Here is a 22905-nt window from a genome sequence, read left to right as displayed (position 1 = left end):
CCACCATTACTATCCATTTCCAGAATTTTCCTATCATCCCAACAGAAACTCTATACCTGTGAAATTATAACTTCCTATCCCTAACCCCCAGCCCTTGGTAACCTTACTTTACTTTCTATCTCTATGAATTTCACTATTCTAAGTACCTTATGGAGAAGGCAATGGCACCCCACTCCAGTACTCTTGCCTGGAAAATCCCATGGACCGAGGAGCCTAGTAGGCTGCAGTCCATGGGGTTGCTAGGAGTCGGACACGACTGAGTGACTTCACTTCCACTTTTCACTTTCATGCATTGGAGAAGGAAATGGCAACCCACTCCAGTATTCTTGCCTGGAGGATCCCAGGGACGGGGGAGCCTGGTGGGCTGCCGTCTATGTGGTCGCACAGAGTCGGACATGACTGAAGCGACTTAGCAGGCAGGCAGGCAGGTACCTTATACAAGCAGAATCAGACAGTATTTGTTCTTTTGTCTGGCTTATTTCACTTAGATTTGTCATCAAGTTTCATCAATATTTTAGCATACATCAGACTTCCATTCTTTTTTAAAGACTGAATAATATTCTACTATAGGCATACACTGCATTTTGTTTATCTACTCATCTGTTGTTAGACATTTGAGTTGTTTCTACTTTTTTGGCTATAGTGAAGATAAAGATAATTTTAATGTGTTTTATTTAACTCAATATATCCAAAGTATTAAATTTCAACATAGTCAATATAAAAATAATTAATGAGATATTTTCTATTCTTTTTTGCAAGAAGTACCTGAAATTCAGTGTGTATTTCACAACTACAGCACATGTCAATTTGGATTAGCCAAGTTTCTTGTACTAATCAGCCACATGTAGCTAGCAGTTAATATAGGAGGGTTTGTAGTCAAGTTTTGGTAAATCATGACTCCTCCTGCAATACATCTTAGTGGATAATTTACACTTTATTGGTTCTCATATAGCCCAGGTGTTTAGAAGTGGGGCTCTGGAGTCAGATTAATCTAAATTCAAATTTCAGATCTCTCACTAATTACCTTAGTATATTAGAAAGGTTACTTATTAATAATATTTCCAAATGTGAGTTCCTTCATCTGTAATGTGGATAAAAAACACTATTTCTCCCACAGGGTTGCTGTGAATTAAGTTAAGTAACACAAAATGCTTAACATAGCATTGCCACAGAATGCTACTATTAAGTATAATAAAAAAAAAAGGCGGTATTCCGGGTCATTAAGACCTTTGTTTTTGTATAGTTCTGTGTATTCTTGCCACTTCTTCTTAATTTTTTCTGCTTCTATTAGGTTCTTACTGTTTCTGTCCTATCACACCCATCTTGCGTGAAATGTTCCTTTGATAGCTCCAAGTTTCTTCAAAAGAGCTCTAATCTTTCCAATTCTATTGTTTTCTTCTATTTCTTTGCACTTTGCAATTTGCATATTCTTGCATTGATCATGATGGTGTGATCACTTACATAGAGCCAGACACCCTGGAATGCGAAGTCAAGTGGGCCTTAGGAAGCATCCCTAAGAACAAAGCTACTGAAGGTGATGGAATTCCAGTTGAGCTATTTCAAATCCTAAAAGATGATGCTGTGAAAGTGCTGCACTCAATATGCCAGCAAATTTGGAAAACTCAGAATGGCCACAGGACTGGAAAAGGTAAGTTTTCATTCCAATCCCAAAGAAAGGCAATGCCAAAGAATGCTCAAACTACTGCACAATTGCACTCATCTCACACTCTAGCAAGTTCAGTTCAGTTGCTCAGTCATGTCTGATTCTTCGTGACCCCATGGACCACAGCACACCAGGCCTCTCTGACCGTCACCAACTCCCGGAGTTCACTCAAACTCATGTCCATTGAGTAGGTAATGCCATCCAGCCATCTCATCCTCTGTCATCTTCTTCCCCTCCTGCCTTCAATCTTTCCCAGCATCAGGGTCTTTTCCAATGAGTCGGTTCTTCGAATCAGGTGGCCAAAGTATTGGAGTTTCAGTTTCAACATCAGTCCTTCCAAGGAACACTCAGGACTGATCTTCAGAATGGACTGGTTGGATCTCTTTGAGTCCAAGGGACTCTCAAGGGTCTTCTCCTACACCACAGTTCAAAAGCATCAATTCTTCAATGCTCAGCTTTCTTCATAGTCCAACTCTCACATCCATACATGACCACAGGAAAAACCACAGCCTTGAGTAGACAGACCTTTGTTGGCAAAGTAATGTCTCTGCTTTTTAATATGCTGTCTAGGTTGGTCATAACTTTCCTTCCAAGGAGTAAGTATCTTTTAATTTAATGGCTGCAGTGACCATCTGCAGTGATTTCAGAGCCCCCCAAAATAGTCTGAAACTGTTTCCCCATCTATTTGCCATGAAGTGATGGGACCAGATGCCATGATCTTGGTTTTCTGAATGTTGAGCTTTAAGCCAACTTTTTCACTCTCCTCTTTCACTTTCATCAAGAGGCTTTTTAGTTCCTCTTCACTTTCTGCCTTAAGGGTGGTTTCATCTGCATATCTGAGGTTATTGATATTTCTCCCAGCAATCTTGATTCCAGCTTGTGTTTCTCCAGCCCAGTGTTTCTCATGATGTACTCTGCACATAAGTTAAATAAGCAGGGTGACAATATACAGCCTTGATGTACTCCTTTTCCTATTTGGAACCAGTCTGTTGTTCCATGTCCAGTTCTAACTGTTGCTTCCTGACCTGCATACAGATTTCTCAAGAGGCAGGTCAGGTGGTCTGGTATTCCCATCTCTTTCAGAATTTTCCACAGTTTATTGTGATCCACACAGTCAAAGGCTTTGGCATAGTCATTAAAGCAGAAATAGATGTTTTTCTGGAACTCTCTTGCTTTTTTAATGATCTAGCAGATGTTGGCAATTTGATCTCTGGTTCCTCAGTTCAGTTCAGTTCAGTCGCTCAGTCGTGTCCAACTATTTACGACCCCATGAACCTCAGCACGCCAGGCCTCCCTGTCCATCACCAACTCCCCGAGTCCACCCAAACCCATGTCCATTAAGTCGGTGATGCCATCCAACCATCTCATCCTCTGTCGTCCCCTTCTCTTCCTGCCTTCAATCTTTCCCAGCATCGAAATCTGGTCAACCACTTGTAAAAGAATGAAACTGGACCACTTTCTAACACCATACACAAAAATAAACTCAAAATGGATTAAAGATCTAAACGGAAGACCAGAAACTATAAAACTCCTAGAGGAGAACATAGGCAAAACACTCTCCGACATACATCACAGCAGGATCCTCTATGACCCACCTCCCAGAATATTGGAAATAAAAGCAAAAATAAACAAATGGGACCTAATTAACCTTAAAAGCTTCTGCACATCAAAGGAAACTATTAGCAAGGTGAAAAGACAGCCTTCAGAATGGGAGAAAATAATAGCAAATGAAGCAACTGACAAACAACTAATCTCAAAAATATACAAGCAACTCCTACAGCTCAACTCCAGAAAAATAAACGACCCAATCAAAAAATGGGCCAAAGAACTAAATAGACATTTCTCCAAAGAAGACATACAGATGGCTAACAAACACATGAAAAGATGCTCAACATCACTCATTATCAGAGAAATGCAAATCAAAACCACTATGAGGTACCATTTCACACCAGTCAGAATGGCTGCGATCCAAAAGTCTACAAATAATAAATGCTGGAGAGGGTGTGGAGAAAAGGGAACCCTCTTACACTGTTGGTGGGAATGCAAACTAGTACAGCCACTATGGAGAACAGTGTGGAGATTCCTTAAAAAACTGGAAATAGAACTGCCTTATGAGCCAGCAACCCCACTGCTGGGCATACACACTGAGGAAACCAGAAGGGAAAGAGACACGTGTACCCCAATGTTCATCGCAGCACTGTTTATAATAGCCAAGACATGGAAGCAACCTAGATGTCCATCAGCAGATGAATGGATAAGAAAGCTGTGGTACATATACACAATGGAGTATTACTCAGCCATTAAAAAGAATACATTTGAATCAGTTCTAATGAGGTGGATGAAACTGGAGCCTATTATACAGAGTGAAGTAAGCCAGAAGGAAAAACATAAATACAGTAGACTAACGCATATATATGGAATTTAGAAAGATGGTAACAATAACCCGGTGTACGAGACAGCAAAAGAGACACTGATGTATAGAACAGTCTTATAGACTCTGTGGGAGAGGGAGAGGGTGGGAAGATTTGGGAGAATGGCAAAGAAACATGTAAAATACCATGTAGGAAACGAGTTGCCAGTCCAGGTTCGATGCACGATGCTGGATGCTTGGGGCTGGTGCACTGGGACGGCCCAGAGGGATGGTATGGGGAGGGAGGAGGGAGGAGGGTTCGGGATGGGGAACACATGTATACCTGTGGCGGATTCATTTTGATATTTGGCAAAACTAATACAATTATGTAAAGTTTAAAAATTAAAAAAAAAAAAAATCTTTCCCAGCATCAGGGTCTTTTCCAATGAGTCAGCTTTTTGCATGAGGTGGCCACACTAGCAAAGTAATGCTCAAAATTCTCCATGCCATCCTTCAATGATACATGAACTGTGAACTTTCAGGTGTTCAAGCTGGATTTAGAAAAGGCAGAGGAACCAGAAATCAAATTGACAACATCTGTTGGATCATCGAAAAAGCAAGAGAGTTCCAGAAAAACATCTACTTCTGCTTTATTGAATATGCCAAAGCCTTGGACTGTGTGGATAACAAGAAACTGGAAAATTCTACAAGAGATGGGAATACCAGACCACCTGACCTGCCTCCTGAGAAATCTGTATGCAGGTCAAGAAGCAACAGTTAGAACTGGACATGGAACATCAGACTGGTTCCAAATCGGGAAAGGAGTATGTCAAGGTTGTATATTGTCACCTTGCTTATTTAACTTATATATGGAGTATCATAAGAAATGCTGGACTGGATGAAGCACAAGCTGGAATCAAGATTGCTGGGAGAAATACCAATAACTTCAGATATGCAGATGATACCACCCTTATGGCAGAAAGTGAAGAACTAAAGAGCTTCTTGATGAAAGTGAAAGAGGAGAGTGAAAAAGTTGGCTTAAAACTCAACATTCAGAAAACTAAGACCATGGCATCCAATTCCATCACTTTATGGCAAATAGTCGGGGAAACAGTGGAAACAGTGTCAGACTTTATTTTTGGGGGCTCCAAAATCACTGCAGATGGTGACTGTAGCTATGAAATTAAAAGACGCTTGCTCCTTGGAAGAAAAGCTATGACCAACCTAGAGAGCATATTAAAAAGCAGAGACATTACTTTGCCAACAAAGGTCCGTCTAGTCAAAGCTATGGTTTTTCCAATAGTCATGTATGGATGTGAGAGTTGGACTATAAAGAAAACTGAGCCCTGAAAAATTGATGCTTTTGAACCGTGGTGTTGGAGAAGACTATTGAGAGTGCCTTGGACTTCAGGGAGATCCAACCAGTCCATCCTAAAGGCAATCAGTCCTGAATATTCATTGGAAGGATTGATGTTGAGCTGAAACTCCAATACTTTGGCCACCTGATGCGAAGAACTGACTCATTTGAAAAGACCCTGATGCTGGGAAAGATTGAAGGCAGGAAGAAAAGGGGACGACAGAGGATGAGATGGTTGGATGGCATCACTGGCTCAATGGACATGAGTTCGAGTAGGCTCCAGGAGTTAGTGATGGACAGAAAGGCCTGGTGTGCTGCAGTCCATGGGGTCTGAAAGAGTTGGATATGACTGAGCAACTAAAATGAACTGAACTGAACGCAACTAAATTTCTTTGCATTGTTCATTTAAGAAGGGCTTGTTATCTATCTCTCCTTGGTGTTCTCTGAAAGTCTGCCTTCAGTTGGGTATATCTTTCCCTTTCTCCTTTGTCTATAGCTTCTCTTCTTTCCTCAGCTATTTGTATAGTCTCCTCAGACAACTCTTTAAAAACGTCGTCACCAAAGACAAAGAAAGACTGAAACACTGTTCAGATTGAGGGAGAGCCATGACCACTAAATGCTACACATAATCCTGGAACAAATGAAAAAATAACATTTCCCTCTGCAAATAATACTATTGAGACAGTTGGTAAAAAGTTGAATGGGGACTATGGATTAGAAAATAAAATGGTATCAATATTAATATACTGAATTTGATAGTCATATAATAGTTATGTAGAAAAGTGTACTTGCTTTTAGGATAATAACACTGAAGCACACAAGTTGATTCAGAAAAACATACACACACACATATAAACACAAGGAGATAGGTGGGTAGAGGGAGATTAGAGGAAAAAAGGGAGAGAGACAGCAAATGTGGCAAAATGCTAAAATTTGGAGAACCTGAGTGAAGAGTATACAGGAATGCTTTACTATTCATGTATCTTTTCTGTAAGTTTGAAATTATTTCAATGATAATAGCTAAAAATAAACAGCATGGGTTTCAGTGCGACTCAGATGGAAGTTTGAATTCCAAGTCTGATGTTTATCATCCAGGAGACTGTAGGGAAGTTAATTATTGTGAGCTTTGGTTTTCTTATTTGATCACCAATTCAAGACCAGTTTGGTCTTCCCAGATGGCGCTAGTGATAAAGAACCCGTCTGCCAATGTAGGAGACATAAGAGATGCAGGTTCGATCTCTGTGTCTGGATGATCCCCTGGAGGAGGGCATGGCAACCCCCTCCAGTAATCTTGTCTGGGCAGAAAAGTCTGGCGGGCTACAGTCCATAGGGACATGACTGAAGCAACTTAGCATGCACGCACAGGACTAACTTAAAGGGATGCTGTGATGGTTATGTAAAATAATACCCAGAATGGAGCACCTGGCTAGTGGTGAGTCTGCCTGGCAGAGGACCTGATACCTAACTGGTGAGGAAGTATGTACTTGCTAAAGAAATGAACAAGCTCCTTCCTCCTGCCCCTCCCCACCAATCAGATTAAGTGATAGCACTTAGAGAAAACTAACAAATTTTAACAAAGTATGAGATTTTTCTTAACATTGCATAACACAAAACAAAAACCTTGATTAATCATAATAAATATCATCATACATTTGAATGTTGCTCTTAAGTTTCCTCAGCATTTTGCCCTCATGTCTCATATGACACTGAATGGAACAGGCAGGCATTCAAGTTAAAGTTCAACACAGCGTTAATAATAGCGAGTCTCTGCAGTGCCTTGGGTCACGACTGTCAAAGAAGAGGGCATGCCCTTATTACTTAAATCTCAAACAGGGCTTGCATCAGTTCTTGGTTGCAGGGTACAAAATGAGGTGCAGTCTAACGTCCATCTGGGCATCTGTTCTTAAGATGCTGGCACCGCTGTTTGTTGTGGTTCACAGTGTATCTGGGGCAGTGACAGGGCACAGAAGGGGACCCAGGTTGTGCCTGGGAGGTTTCTTCTCTCGGCCAAGATGTGCACATAAATTTGAAATCACCCAAGAGGGTGGTTTCAGAGTTGCCTGCCAAAGAGTGGTGTCTTCTAATCTGGAGAGCAGCTGCTGGGCACAGGCATGCAAACACACACACACATAGACACACACACACAGACACACACACACCCAGACACACTCACGGAGCCTATACCTGCCTCTACTTGTCTGCTCTGGGCAGATGGCTCCTGGGTCTTGGGTCGTCTCATTCTGCACCTCAGTCCAGTCAGACCCTTTCTTCTGTGGAGGCTGGCAAGCTGTGGGGTGAGAGATTCAGCCAGGTCGTCTGCCTTCTGAGTATGAAGGACACTGCCTGGAGAGGGAGGAGGGTTATATTTAGTGTTTGGGCCCAGTCAGTACTGGGCTCCCCACTGCCTCTCCTCTGCGGAACTGTCAGTGGACCCTGGTTGCAAGTTCTCCTTGACTTTGAAGCCCACAAAACAAAAACTGAGAGACTGTCCAAAAAGAAAAGAAGAAAACGCTGTTGGCCCCTGGATTCCACTGTTGGATTTGGTGGGGATGAGAAGAGAGGACCACCGGGTGTGACCAAGCAGAGGCACCTGCGCGGTAAGGTAAGTGTCCCCATTGCCACTGAGAAGAGGCTTTGGGGACGTGTCTGTGATACCCAACATCCAGGAACGGCCCCCACTGCTCCCCAGGAGCAGGAGCTTCTGGGCATTATGCAAGGGAATAGAGTAAATCTTAGGCATGATTAAGGGCTTATGAAGGGTGATGACTTTTTTTAATATGAAGAAGAGCTGCTTGCAAAATAGAGGAACTATCCTGACAGGAGATATGAAAGGAGACCAAAATAAAATTTTAAATTGCTATCCTCTTTAGAGCAAGACAGATGGTCAAAAATTTTAAAATGGTTTGGGCCGATGACTTTGCTTGGTAATAGCTTGATTTTGCAAACTGATGTAAATGATCAATGCATAATTTGAAAATCATCCCAAATGTGGTTATCAATGGAGAAGTGTATTGGATAGGCTAGACTGGTTAGGAGGCATTTTCTTTTTATGGAAAGACAGAAGAAATTAACATCTTAAAATGGCAACTTAGAGGTATTCCTTTTCGTTTCCTTTTGTTCATATTTCTTTGGTGCTAAAGATTTGATGAATGGGCAAGATTTGATGAATGGGGGCCAGAGAAGAGAAGCAGATTCTTGAGGTGGGGTTTTTTGGAAGGTCTTGGAAGATACCTATCACCCCAAAGCATGACTGGATATTTATGGCACAACAAACCTCAGTGTCAATGGGAAATGAAGCCTGATTGCTGCCAAATGATACCAGAGAAAGTTCTGCTCACTGTACTTGCTCAGTGGGAGTATTAGTCAGTGTGTAGGGTGAATGCATAGTTTTGAATACAGATACAGTTCGAGAGATACACGTTCAGCTAAAATTTTTGTGACATATTCAATCACTCTTTTTCATTACACCTGATGATCACATCTTTCTTCAATATCTATGCAAGTCTTACGAAAGACTGCAAGAAATGCAATGCACACACTGCTCAGCTACATTCACCATGTTCTATGTGTGCATCAGGCTTGTAATTAAGGAGGCAGGGGGTGGCGTACTACTGGTGAAAACGTTTCCAAACTGTGGCAATGCTCCTCTTGCTTCAACTAAAAATACTTTTCCTTTGATGATACTTTCTAATACATCAATCTTCTATCCTCCCAAAACAAATATTCCAAGTAAATACATCTCTACAGTCATCAGTTGACACTATTATGAAACTCATATTATACTTAATTAAAAATCCAGTATAAATACTTAAAGAGCTCTTTGTTATTGAAAATTTCTAAAGGCAGCAATAATATTCATGGGCTATTTCTATTTCTTTAAAACAAATACGTTGGGCAATCAAGACAAGTCTATGCTTACAAGAGTTTTTCAGATAACTTCCCAGAGCAATGTTGAGTTTGGGTTCTTAAGATTACCAATGCAAAAATATTCTGTAAAAATTCTAGGATGAAGAAAGTATTGCTTATAAACAAAAAAGTGTAAAAAAAATTTTCTTAAAGAGTTTAGATTCTGTTAAAGTTTGTATGTAGTTTTCTTTTTTCATTTAAACTGTTGTTCAATAAAAAAATTTGTTAGCCAAGAATTGGTCTTAGGTACTGACATTGTCACTGGAGATACAGATACTTTATTGTGGCTTCAAAATGATGATCCATTTAACTATTGTATGGGATAGATGCTGTAATGTGCCAAGAGTTCAGGAGCAATGGGGATGAGCTCCAGGGATGGGGAAAAACAAAAGTAAAGGGCCCTGTATTCTTCAGAAGAAAGTCCATGTTATTCTTGTCTTAACGTAAAAGAAAATTTTCATTACTACTGAAATACATGCCTTGCCTCTTCAATATGTTACATTAAAAAACATTTAAAGAAAAAAATATTGCTTTTATTTGCCTTTGGACAGAACTAAGTGGCCACCAGCATTTAATAGCCATTCATACAGAGAACAACATAATTTTTTTATTTTGTTTCATTATAATTAGGTAGACCACTTTTATGGCAAAAGGGCTTAATTAGTTTGCTCACTTGTTCATTCATTCAACAAATGTTTAGAGTGCCTACTACATGTTGGGTTACCAGAGATACAGCAGTGAATGGAGCAAAAGTGGTTTCCATATTCTCTGAGTATAGAGATCTTCACAGAGGGGCCAATTAGTAGTGATTTGAACCTTAATACTGTCCATGTTGCCTACCATGGTGTTTTCTCCTTTGTTTCTAATTAAAAGAAAAAGACTAGAAAAAAATTTTCCTACTTATAAAGGTTTATTTAGTGTCTGCAAGATAGGGAGAGAATTCCAGGGACCAAATAATCAGATTGGAATATACATTTTACTGAAACTACTTGAGGCTTCTTTGAGGGATGTTAACATTTCTGTTCTAAATTATAGATGTCAGACAAAGGCTCACATACTGATAGTCTGGGTCAGACAAGATGTCTCTAAGGAGGACATTAGAGCAAAATTTGTATTAGATGGCCTCCTGACTATCTGGGGCTCAAATCTGATGAGAGTTCAAGACATTTCTGTCTAATTTGTCTGACAAAGACAGTCAGTCACCGGAGGCTACAGCAGAAAGAGTGGCAGTGCTGCGCTTCTCGCTGCGGTTGAGGCAACTTTGTACAATGGTGGTATTCGTAACCACGGGGTCGTTTTATGCCTGGGAGGTGTCCTACACTGTTTACACAATTCGAGTATCAGTCACTCACTTGATCCCAAGGTGACCCTGCATGATAGGAAATGCAAGTATTATTCCCTGTTCAGCCGATGGAAAAACTAGGTTTTAGACTTTTAAGGAACCAGCCCAGCTAATGTTCTCTCTAATGCAGTCTCCTTAAATAATTTCTCAAACGAAGTCTAGAAAAATTCTGAGTTTTCAGCATGAATACTCACAGTTCCGAGCACTGGTTGAAGGTGGTGGTGGCCAACTGGAAGCTGCCAATGGGAGAGTTTCAGGCCTTCCCACACCCCATTGTCTTCCTGCCTTTACCTCCCTTTTACACTCACCCAAGAGTTCTTTCCTCTGGCCCTCAAAATAGTGTAGTTTCTAAACAAGATATAAGCTACTGCTTTTTTCTTCTTTTTATGATGGGAACAGGATAGTATAATAGTATACTCATCTACATGTGAATGCCAATAGAATTTTAAACCGCTGGTTAGTGCCAAAAGTCTGGCAACATAAAAAGCCATCAGATCAGATTAGACCAATTGTCCACCCAGCCCAGATTCTGCTACTGGTGGATGCATAAGTGGGCCCTTGAGAGAAGCAGTTTATCAACGGTAAGTGAAAATATCACAGGACAAAATTATGGGGGAAAATGGTAAGCTGACAGCTATATCAACTGAGACATATGAGTTAACTGAGAGCTCTATCAAGATAGGCAGAGCTGAACAGAGCAGTGCTGAGTGAAGGTCTCCCTGGTGGATTTCAAGAGAGTAAACTGATCTGCTGGCAACTGGGATACTGAAGATAACAGGGTGTAGGGTACCACTCATAGCTAGTATTCTCTGTTACTACTAGCTATGATCAGTCAAATGCACTTTATTTCTTCCTTACATTTTTTCCCTGGAATTTATCGTGTACCTATTTAAGGTTTATTGTAATTGTTTGGAGGTGTTTAGCTGTTGGGTTGGCCAGAAAGTTTATTTGGGTTTTCTCATAACATCTTACGGAAAAACCCGAACAAATTTCTTGGCCAACCCAATACTTTGCTCTAGTGGCTTGGACAGAATGTCTCAGATCCCCTTGACGGATCCAGGGACAATCTTCTGACTAGAAAAGTAGAGTTTAGGGAGGACAGGAATGTGGGTAAAGCAGAGGCTGCTTCTGTGCTTCTTCTAGGAGCTGCTGCTCCAGGCCTTGAGACAGAAAGAGACAGAGGCAGCTGCCTCTGAGCCACGGTATTAACTGCCAGGTTGTGACTAGGGACACCAGCTCCTTGGTTTTCAGCTGCTCCAAACATCTTCACCCAGAGCTATTTTAAGAACCTTTGCATTTGATCAGGGAGCATGTGGGGTTAAGCCTTGTGTTTTCCATTTCAGTTTTAGATCCCAAGCAGGTGCAGCTAGTAGTTCAGAGTTTAAAAACTTATTATTGTATTTCTCCCCAATCAATGCAAAAATAACTTCATATTAGGGGAGAAAAATCCTATAATTGAGATCAAGACTTGTTTCTTAAATAAAATTAAAAGTATTTAGAACTTGAACTTAAAAAAAAATCACTAGCATTTTCCATTATAATTCTTGTTTGGCAAACTTGGCTAAAAGTATGAAAGAATAAATAAAGTCATTTGGCTAAAGTAGTCATGTACGGATGTGAGAGTTGGACTATAAAGAAAGCTGAGAGCCGAAGAATTGATGCTTTTGAACTGTGGAGTTGGAGAAGACTATTGAGAGTCCCTTGGACAGCAAGGAGATCCAACCTGTCCATCCTAAAGGAAATCAGTCCTGAATATTCACTGGAAGGACTGATGCTGAAGCTGAAACTCCCAATACTTTGGCCACCTGATGTGAACACCTGACTCATTTGAAAAGACCCTGATGCCGGGAAAGATTGAAGGTGGGAGGAGAAGGGGACGACAGAGGATGAGATTGTTGGATGGCATCACTGTCTCAATGGACATGAGTTTGAGTAAACTCTGGGAGTTGGTGATGGACAGAGAGGCCTGGCGTGCTGCAGTCTATGGGGTCACAAAGAGTCGGATCTTGCAACCCCATAAACTGTAGTCTGCCAGGTTCCTCTATCCATGGAATTTTCCCGGCAAGAATACTGGAGTGGGTTGCCAATTCCTATTCCAGGGGATCTTCCTGACCCAGGGAAAGAATCTGCATCTCTTGCGTCTCCTGCATTAGCAGGTGGATTCTTTACCACTGAACCACTTGAGAAGTCTCAATCTAACCCTGCTGCTACTGCTGCTAAGTCACTTCAGTCGTGTCCGACTCTGTGCGACCCCATAGATGGCAGCCCACCAGGCTCCCCCGTCCCTGGGATTCTCCAGGCAAGAACACTGGAGTGTGTTGCCATTTCCTTCTCCAATGCATGAAAATGAAAAGTGAAAGTGAAGTTGCTCAGTCGTGTCCGACTCTTTTCGACCCCATGGACTGCAGCCTACCAGGCTCCTCCACCCATGGGATTTTCCAGGCAAGAGTACTAGAGTGGGGTGCCACTGCCTTCTCTGCAATCTAACCCTACATTCTACTTATTATGCTTGGAATACTGCTGACAAGGACATCTTTGTATATTAGGGACATTTATGATGGTCTAACAATGTCAAACAATGATTTACCACTTGAACTTTGACAATCAGAGAAAGGTTTCCTCTAAGACTCAGCCTACTCCCTGAAGGGATAGAGTTGAAACAAAAGTGAAGGCAATATAAAACAAAAAATTATTTCTTTTACAAACCTTTTAAGCTAAGTATCTGTAAATTCCTCCAAAATTTATATAGGTCTTTCTTGATCTGTTCAAGTTCTGTATCTCTAATGGTCCACTACACACTTATGAATCTGAGCCAGAGTTGCCCAATTTCTTAGTTTAAAAGATTTATTTGTACTCTTCAGGAGATTCAACAAAGCAGAAGTGCTGGAATCTGGGGCTTGGATACAGCTCTGGAAAAATAAAGGAGGTAGGACAATCATTGGTTGAGTTGTATTTGGGACTGAGGAATTTTCTAGGCTTCAGGACTTGCACTGCTAAAATCAGGATAGTCCCGGGAAAACTGGGGCAGTGGGTCACCCTAAATGGAGAACACACAACTGAAATGATCAAATTATAGTGTCTTATTGCTGTAGAGGATCGGGGTACAGAAACCAGGTGTCCTAATTCTGTCTGGTGCATGGTATACATGGCAGACTCCTTGTTTAGGAAGATGTGGGGAGAGGTTTGGTCATAAGATTCACCTGTTTATGGAATCTCACCCTTCCTAAAACAAGAAGAGATCTGAAGGCATAATAACGAAGTGCCATCTTGAAGCTTGGGAAGTTCAAGTTTCCCAGTGAACTGGCTCAGCTTCCCACCAAAAACAACCAAGACTCCAAGATTACACAGGTATTCCACAGTTACATTTTTTGTTTAAAACTTTACAAGGGCAACATAGACTATTCACACAAATTCAAGGGGAAACAGAGCATAAACTGTACAAGTCCACCAAACTTCTAGACCAGAGTAGGAAAAGAGTAAGGGCTATCTGAACTGGATATATCAATATCAAACAAAAGCCAGTTATTACTAAACCAGCAAATGGATGTACTCATTAGCATAATGCCTAATGCTTAAGAGCATGGATTTTTTCCAGATGACATCATGGGTTTTAATCTCCAAAAAGTTACTTAACCTCTCAAAGCTTTAAGTTTCCTCATAAAATGAAGATAATAACTGTATTTGTCTTTTGGGGAACAATAAATGAGAAATATAAAGTGTTAACCACAGTTAGTGACAAATAATAAGTGCTTGATAATCAGGAGATATTTATGGCAATGAACTCCAGTACTCTTGGCTACAGAATACTGTGGACAGAGGAGCCTGGTGGGCTGCTGTCCATAGGGTCGCATAAAGTCGGACACGACTGAAGCAATTTAGCATACATGCATGCATTGGAGAAGGAAATGGCAACCCACTCCAGTATTCTTGCCTGGAGAATCCCAGGGACAGAGGAGCCTGGTGGGCTGCTGTCTATGGGGTCGCACAGAGTCGGACTCGACTGAAGCGACCTAGCAGCAGCAGCAGTATTACTATCATTATTAATAATATGTGTTATAGATTGGGTCTAACAAAATTCAGTCTTGAAAATGCGGCATGTCAGGTCTTCCTGAAAAGCTGGTAAACATTACAAGATCCTGGATACACAAAGACACAAAATTTGGGCCCCTTGAGACAAATTAAGAAGTCTTGGGCTAGAAATGTTATCTAGAAACCAAGGGAACTGGCATTTGAATAATGTGTTTTCTTAGGGACTCTAAGAACCACTGCTTTAGATACTACATGCCCACAGACAGGTATGAATTTAAAACACCAAATTTTGTGGTTTGGGCATAAAAAAATTTTCAGAAAGTTGGTTATTGAAAGTAAACCACAAATTTCCTTGAACTATGTTAAATAAGCAGGAATATTCTTTTCCCTTCCTTGAGCTTCTCTAACCATAAACAAGTCACTACTTTTTTGCAATTCTCTTGCTCTTTCCTTCCATAAAAGTTAGATCGTATAATGGAAGTTCCATCAAAATGTGATAATTTATGGGCCCACAGCCCAGAAGATTTTGAGGAGACAGTCAAATTCCTAAATGTGTGCAAATTATTCCAGAATGGGAAATGACTCTTCCGGTGTAGCAGTAATTATTTATGTAACATTACCTTGGGAGAATGTTAATGGTAGAGCATTAAATTTCTCCTGTTAAAACAAAGGCACTTCTACAGGGTTTTATATCTTCTTTCCTAATTTGGAAAGACAGCATTTGTACACACAGAATAGCAAGTTTTGCTATTTTACTGTTAAGTGGTTAGGTCAGGTTTCAGACAGACTGTCCTGACACATTAAATACCTGTCATTTGTGTGGAAGGAAAACTCCAGTTCAAATCGTGACAGAGTTGCAGATCCATCACTCTTAAAGTAAGCAAAGTAAGCAGCAAATTCCAGTACCAAAAAAGTGCCAGAAGAGGCCATAATGCCTACTGAAGGGAGAAAAACTTTAGTTTACCTCAAATTCACATGCACTTAGTAATTTCCCCAAATGGCATCATAAAACTGCAATCATGACCTAAATAATCTCAGTTATTTAAGCACGTAATTCTATTATTATGTTCCCATCCACATCTGGATAGTTCATTTGTACAAGGAAATTTCAGTTGAAAAAAAGAACTCCAAAAGTTCAGCTAGGTCTAGTGGAACTAATCTGTGTATAAACAAGGAGTTTTTTTTTTTCAAACAGGATGGAAGAATATAAAGATTTTCACCTGTACTTGCAGCACTAAAACAGTAGTTCAGTCTGAACTGGGAGCTACAGATTTACTTCTCTTGACTCTGTAACAAAGTCCATAAGAACTTAATACTTTCAGGGTTAGACCAGATTCAGTCAGTGGCCAAACGCCAGCCACCATCTTAGTGAGGTTTTTGCATTTCAATCCATTGCCCTTGTGACCAATAAACATTTTCCTTAGCGTTTCCTTCAGCATACTTGTGCTATCTTATTAAATTTCAGCAGTTTTTTTTTTTTTTAAACAGTAAAATAACCTCTGGCATTTAAAAATTTCCAAACATGTGAAAACATACTATGGGGATCACAGTATCAGCCCGGGATTATAGAACAGCCAGACACCACTTGAGTGAATCAGATGGTGCTGAACTTATCTAAAGGATTCCAAAGGAAGTGAGCATTCCTAGCAGGAAGGTGAGCAACACACCCCAGCACAAGCAAGGGTACAAGCTTCTGAATTGAGAACTCTCACAAGGACATGCATGCGTGCTAAGTCACTTCAGTCGTGTCCAACTCTTTGTGACCCTATGAACTGTAGCCTGCCAAGCTCCTCTGTCCATGGGATTCTCCAGGCAAGAATACTGGAGTGGGTTGCCATGCCCTCCTCCAGGGGGGTCGTCCCGACTCAGGAATTGAACCTTCATCTCCTGTACTGCATGTCACTGGGGAAGCCCCTCTCACAAGGACACACAGTTATAGAATATGATGCCTGTGCATGAAGGCAGACCTTTAAAAAAAAAAAACAAACCCACAACTCAGTGATCATTCTCTAGCTTTTAACTCTTTTTAAAAAGCCAAAGTAGGGCTTCCTGGAACAATCCTTCACCAGGTAGCTCTAGATTTCCTGCCATTCTTTCTCACTATCTCCACCACAGTCCTAGAAGTCACACTGAACCCTGCTTAATCTTGAAATTCATGACTCTGTCCAGATGGGAGCATTGTTAGAACAGATCTAGATTAGCAGGCATGCAGAATGGATTTAGTCTACACTGGTCTGGAGGAGAAATGAGATTCCACCAAGTCTGGCATTATCTGCAAGGGTACAGCTCTGGTGGTATTCTGCAGTCTGGAAGCATGTACTCTGTCTATCACAGCATCCTGGCCAGACCAAGTTGTTTCTGTGTCCTTATGATGAATCAACCTCTTCAGATTTACTGAGGTGTTGTCTAGGTGTGATTGTTCCATTAACCCCAGCCTACCACTGACAGTGACTGCAGCCATGAAATTAAAAGACGCTTGTTCCTTGGAAGAAAGGCTATGATCAACTTAGATAGCGTATTAAAAAGCAGAGACATTACTTTACCAACACAGGTCCATCTAGTCAAAGCTATGGTTTTTCCAGTAGTCATGTATGGATGTGAGAGTTGGACTATAAAGAAAGCTGAGTACCAAAGAATTGATGCTTTTGAACTGTGGTGTTGGAAAAGACTCTTGAGAGTCCCTTGGACTGCAAGGAGATCCAACCAGTCCATCCTAAAGGAAATCAGTCCTGAATATTCATTGGAAGGACTGATGCTGAAGCTGAAACTCCAATACTTTGGCCACCTGATGTGAAGAACTGACTCACTGGAAAAGACCCTGATGCTAGGAAAGACTGAAGACATGAGGAAAAGGGAACGACAGAAGATGAGATGGTTGGATGGCATCACCGACACAATGGATGTGAGTTCAAGTAGGCTCCAGGAGTTGGTGATGGACAGGGAAGCCTGGTGTGCTGGAGTCCATGGGGTCGCAGAGTTGGACACGACTGAGCGACTGAACTGAACCACTGATAGTAAATTCCTATTTCCTGCATATCTTATGCCTTGAATGCACAAATATGTTGTTTAACTGAAATTGTAGGAAATATATTCTGATTGCTTGGATTTCCAGACTGCCAAGCACAACTCTGTTCACACCAATAAATGAGTCTGATGGTAAGAAGCTATGTGAAAACAAAGGACTTCCAAGATGAGTTTCATTTGAGAAAGAGTGTGAAGAGGAAGCCAACTGATAAAAAAGATTTTGTTTGTGGAGAAGGGGAATGAGAACAGTAGTTAAGTATGGGCTTCTGCAAAGGTAACATCTTCTGAAACATCTCCTGGGACTGTATCATCTTGACCCAGCAGTTGTTTTTCATTCCTACTTTCCAAGCTACCTTTGTGTAAGGATTAATGACCTTCCCTTAGTCCATTAACTCAGAGTGCCATTAATCTCCAGGAAATACCTTGTCAGTACTGCCTGAAGGATACATGAGAAACACTATATTTAAGGTTAAAAATGGTTAATTGTACAGCTCTTTAACTACCCTTTTCAATGATTATGGACTCTTCTTGGAATTCTCTTTGCCCCAGAATTTAATATTTTAATTAGAGTCTTAACTTGTAAGCTGTGAAGTTGTCAAATAGGGACTGCAACTGATCCAAAAGAAATGTCTTTCTGGAGGGTAAACTGAGTTTTCAAAAATACATGTAAAAAAGGATTCTATCAAACTAAATTCCTGTAATCCCTATGTGTCTTATGTACTTGGAAACTGAATGTTGCCAACCCCAAATCTGCATTGTTGGTCAGCTCCAGTTATGAGTTATTTCCATTTTAATCTTTGTAGAAGAATATATCATCTACTAAATCAGCTTTGTAAAATGTCTAGAAAAGTTGATATAGGCATAAATATTTGTATACTTTTAGAGGAATGTTTAAGAGACTTAAATAATACTTAATGTTAAATGTTCTTGAGGGCACTCCAAGAAAAGGCTAAAAAGAGTAATAGCTACAGTCAACAACAGCAGGAAAAAAAACAAAAAAAACACTTATAAAAGAGATTTCCTAGAAATATAAATTATATCCTGAGGAAAAAGTTAGATAAAGGCAGATTATTTTAATAGAAATATTAGAATGCAAGCATAGTAGGGATTTTGGCTTCAGAGAGAAGTGATGACAGAAGCAGCAAACGTGCAAGAAATGAGGATGCCAGTGGTCGGGTAGTGAACTAGCCACGCTAAAATCGGTGGCTCAGTCTCGAGCTGAGGGAAAAATACCACAAGTGATTGTTTTCATACCCATTTTTCCTGAACTTCTCTTCCACTAGAGCAGAGTTAACAAGCTGAGGGCACTGGTGTAAATCAGCTAAGCAACAGGGCCAAACTCACTGCCATTCCAGCAGAAAGGGAAGAGGCCCTCGGTGCTAACATTTGGGTTCCTGGCTTTTGCCAGAGCAGGTCTCAGTCAGCCAGCTCTGAACTGGATTCTTCTTTGCTTTGGTCACTCTCCTCTGGGTCCTGAGAAGGCTGGCCTGTGCTCCAAAGCCATTGTTCTTTAAACAAAGTTGTGAACCGCTAACGGTTTTGTTTAAAAGTTTATAAAATGGTAACCACATTGCTACATCTTTCTGGAATATCTCAAACAAAATGTGGTTCAAATTTCTTGTTAAAAAAGAAAAAAGAAGTCCAGAGTTCCCAAATAAACAAAGACAGCCAATATAGTTAACAGGCTTGTGTGACCACAGCTCTGTCATTTTGTCTTCTCTTTCTTGCTTTGGGCAGAGGTCACGGTGGCCATGCAGCGAAGGAGCCGATGACTAGTCCCACAGCTCAGGAGCTGTCTGAGCAAGCTTCTATGCGGCACCCCCTCCCCTGCACCTCGGCAGGACTGGTGGGAGGGGAAGGCAGAGAGGCTACCTTCCCTGGTGCCTGCCCCGATACACACAGCAGTTATCTCCATTTCGAGCAGGTGAGAAGCCAGCTCCATGTGGGGGATCACAAGGAGCCCCAACTTGGTGACTTGGCCTCTGTGCCTATAAGCAAATAAGAGGTACAAATGGACACCTCTACTAATTGAAAACCACTGCATTGATGCAGATGATTAAACAAATGATGGAAATCTTGGCAGGGAGCTGCTCATGGCTTTTATTAATAGACATTGATCTTTATATAAAGATCACTGATGATGCCTCACACACACAGGATACAAAGATTCTTTTCTTTAGGGCAGATGAGACAGATCCATCTTAGTGCAACAATCTATTATTTGGACAAACATGCTTACCCCAAAGCCAGGCCACCCAAATCCAAGCAACCACTGGATATGACCACCCCAGAGCTTCTTGTACAACCCATGCTGCAGGCAACGTGCATCTCCCCATCCCAGCTTCGGTCCTTCATTGACCATCCCTCCTTTCTACTTGACATTCAGGATGACTGTGGTTACTTGCCCAATCGATGCTTCAACTTTCCAAGAAAGGCCAAATTCAAGATTTGAGGGGGAAAAAACCCCTAAAGACTCTAGCTCTTTAGTTTTACAGAGGGACTTGGGCTCAGAGTAGATTCTGCAAACATTAAAACGGCTGTCCTGTCCCTGATCTGGTTTCCTGTCAATGTCTGTGCAGCAGTTCCTGAAGGAGCAACAGCAGCCTTCAGGAAAGAGCTGCTCTGCCTAGGACTCGGGGTTCCACATGTCCTTCTGGCTGGCTCTCCCCATTCCCTCTGCTCTTGCCATTCTGAGCTTCTGCCATCTCCCTGGGCTAAGTGGGTCCTTCTTAAAGGGCCACTCACTCTGCTCATAGTCATGACTAGTGAGATCTCTAGTCATCAGTTGCTTTTGGAAGACTCTGAAACTGAGATCACCGAGTACACAGGAATATACAAAGGTCAGGGAAGGTATTTAAAACACACATAGATCTCTGCACACTGGTTGGTTGGTTGGCTCCATTTTTACAGCACTTAGCATCCTGAGCTGCAATCACACACATTTTCCTCCTCTATTGGCACCTGTGCTGCTGTGCGCAGAAGGCATTACATTGCTTTTTCCTTTGAAACCACCCTTGCCAATCTGCTCTGCCCTGACGGAGCTTGGACGTAGATTGAAAGGCTATTTTTGACGAGAGGGCTTAGCAACATTCCCTAAACAGAAAGTATCTCTCCTACACACACAAAGCATTATAGAACACTTTTTATCTACTTTAGTCCCTGATCCTGGAGAAAGGAGAAAGTTGGCTTTGTAAGGTGTCATCTTTGTTGGCCAAGTAAAGAGTTTATTAAAGAAATTTAGAGGAATCACAGTGTCCTTGGGTTCGTTCTTTCAGTCGAACACTGAAGAGCTACTTGAAGGCAAAGCGCTGCAGATGGTACAAAATGGAAAGCACACTATCTCTGTCTCTGAAGAATCACCAGTTCAGTAGAAGCAGAAAAAAAACCACAAAAGAGCGTGGAAGGTGAAACATGTCACAACAGAGGTGGAGATAAAGTGACAGCATGATTCAAGGGAAAAAGAGAACCTTCCACCTGTGAAGAAGCGGAAATCACATTTACAACAAGGATCCAACTTCTTCTGCAAGCAGCCTATGCCAAGTACAGGCTTTTAAGGCTATTTCCACTTCTGTTTCCTTATTATCCCCCTTCTGAGGGCATTTCTTCATGTTCTCACTGCCCCAACCCCTCCTGTGACGATCGGGATCAGACGGCACATGTGTTACTTTGAAGGGCATGTTTATTTTTACCTCAATCAAGAACTCCAGCAGGAAGACCTTAACTGAAAGCAAGGTTGTGCGAGTCCTAATTTTTCTTCAGTTACTTACTTGTCCTTTTTTCCTGTCCTTTGTGCCTTCTAACCTGATCTCTCTCACCTGAGGCCACTCTTACCTGGCTGCAGAGCTGGACTGCCACCACTCCCCTCAGGTATCAAAACCGGCTTCCAGAAAAGTGTCTGGTGCTGGCCTGTGCCCATAAATGTCAATGTATAATACTACACATGGGATTGCTGTTTCAGCTGCAGCATTAACTGTCCCCTAGTAAAGGAAAGTCGGACGTTAGCTGTGCCAAGATGCTGAGGAAGGAAAAAAATACTTTCTTCCCCAGATTCTGTTAAAAAGCCGTCTTGGACAGTAACTACTAACTGCCACCTGGGAGAGGCTGATACATATGTTTGCTTTTCACCATAGTCTAATGAAAATTCCAGCTTGCATCACACAGCTCCAGAGGTCCCCAAGCACAAAGTGGCCAAGGCACCTCAATATCTGATGGGCTCCCACCCTTCATGCAAGTGAGAGGTCGTCTCACACATCCTTCTCTGTTCTCTATTGTCTGGGCTGAAAGACTGATCACAGACACTTAGGAAGCTAAGCCTCTTTGACTGCCCCGCCAGGAGTGAAAGAGCCAGGAGAGGTTGGCCTTTGTTACTATCTGCCTGGGAGAATTTTCTTCAAAAGACATTAGAATACCTTGACAGCAGTGCTCCCCCGGGACCTGCAGCAAGGCAATCACTAGCCTTACCAGGCCTCATTTCTGCTAGAGGTCTCAGTGACTCTCATCCTCACAACCCTGGCATTTCCAGCCACCAGCAAAAATGCAAGCATCACTAGGCAATAGTCCTCTATTGTATCTTCATTCCCATGTGACTCTGCTTCCTCCCTCGGGTTCTTCCCTTCTCTGATTTCCCTCCAAATCGCTCCCATGGTGCTCTCTGAACGTCTCTGAAGACACGTGAAATGGCGCAAAAGCTCAGCTTTGCAGTCAGGCAGATCTGGGTTCAGAGATTCTGATGTGGACTTGCTGTGTGACCTTAAACGATGCATGTGACCTCTTTGGACCTTATGCCCTTATTTGTAAAATCCAGATGACAGGAATTAGTTTGTAGCATCCTGTGAAGATTAACTGTACAAAACAGCCAAACACAGTACCTGGTACATTCTAGGTGCTCAATAAACAACAGTTATTGCTATTACTGGAAGCCCTACATGTTCAAGGGCTTCCCAGGTGGCTCAGTGGGTAAAGAATCTGCCTGCAATGCAGGAGACACAGGAGATTAGGGTTTGATTCCTGGGTCAGGAAGAGCGCTTAGAGGAGGGCATGACAACCCACTCCAATATTCTTACCTGGAGAAATCCCATGGACAGAGAGGCCTGGCAGGCTATAGCCCATGGGGTCATAAAGAGTTGGACACGACTGAAGCGACTGAGCATACACATGCATGCCACATGCTTACCCTTCTTACATACTCGTCTTCCCTCCTCCTGTTCCACTTGTTGTCCCGCTCTTCCCCCAGG

General features: G+C 41.7%; 1 protein-coding gene across 2 annotated transcripts in view; it reads right to left on the bottom strand.

Annotated features, from left to right (window-relative positions):
- Nucleotides 1-22905, bottom strand: part of CMSS1 (cms1 ribosomal small subunit homolog) — a 394265-nt gene that overhangs the window by 70497 nt on the left and 300863 nt on the right. The window contains exon 2 of one of the 2 annotated variants that reach the window (XM_027558092.1): nt 7555-7713. The exons of the other annotated variant lie outside the window; for it this stretch is intronic. Coding sequence (XP_027413893.1) covers nt 7555-7713 — 159 coding nt within the window. The remainder of the gene's footprint in view (nt 1-7554; nt 7714-22905) is intronic. 2 annotated transcript variants of the gene reach the window in all.

Source organism: Bos indicus x Bos taurus, chromosome 1 (genome assembly GCF_003369695.1).
Source record: "Bos indicus x Bos taurus breed Angus x Brahman F1 hybrid chromosome 1, Bos_hybrid_MaternalHap_v2.0, whole genome shotgun sequence".
In the NCBI taxonomy this organism is placed as follows: domain Eukaryota; kingdom Metazoa; phylum Chordata; class Mammalia; order Artiodactyla; family Bovidae; genus Bos; species Bos indicus x Bos taurus.
The sequence above is the reverse complement of the archived record's forward strand: the minus strand, read 5'-3'. Positions and strand labels throughout refer to the sequence as shown.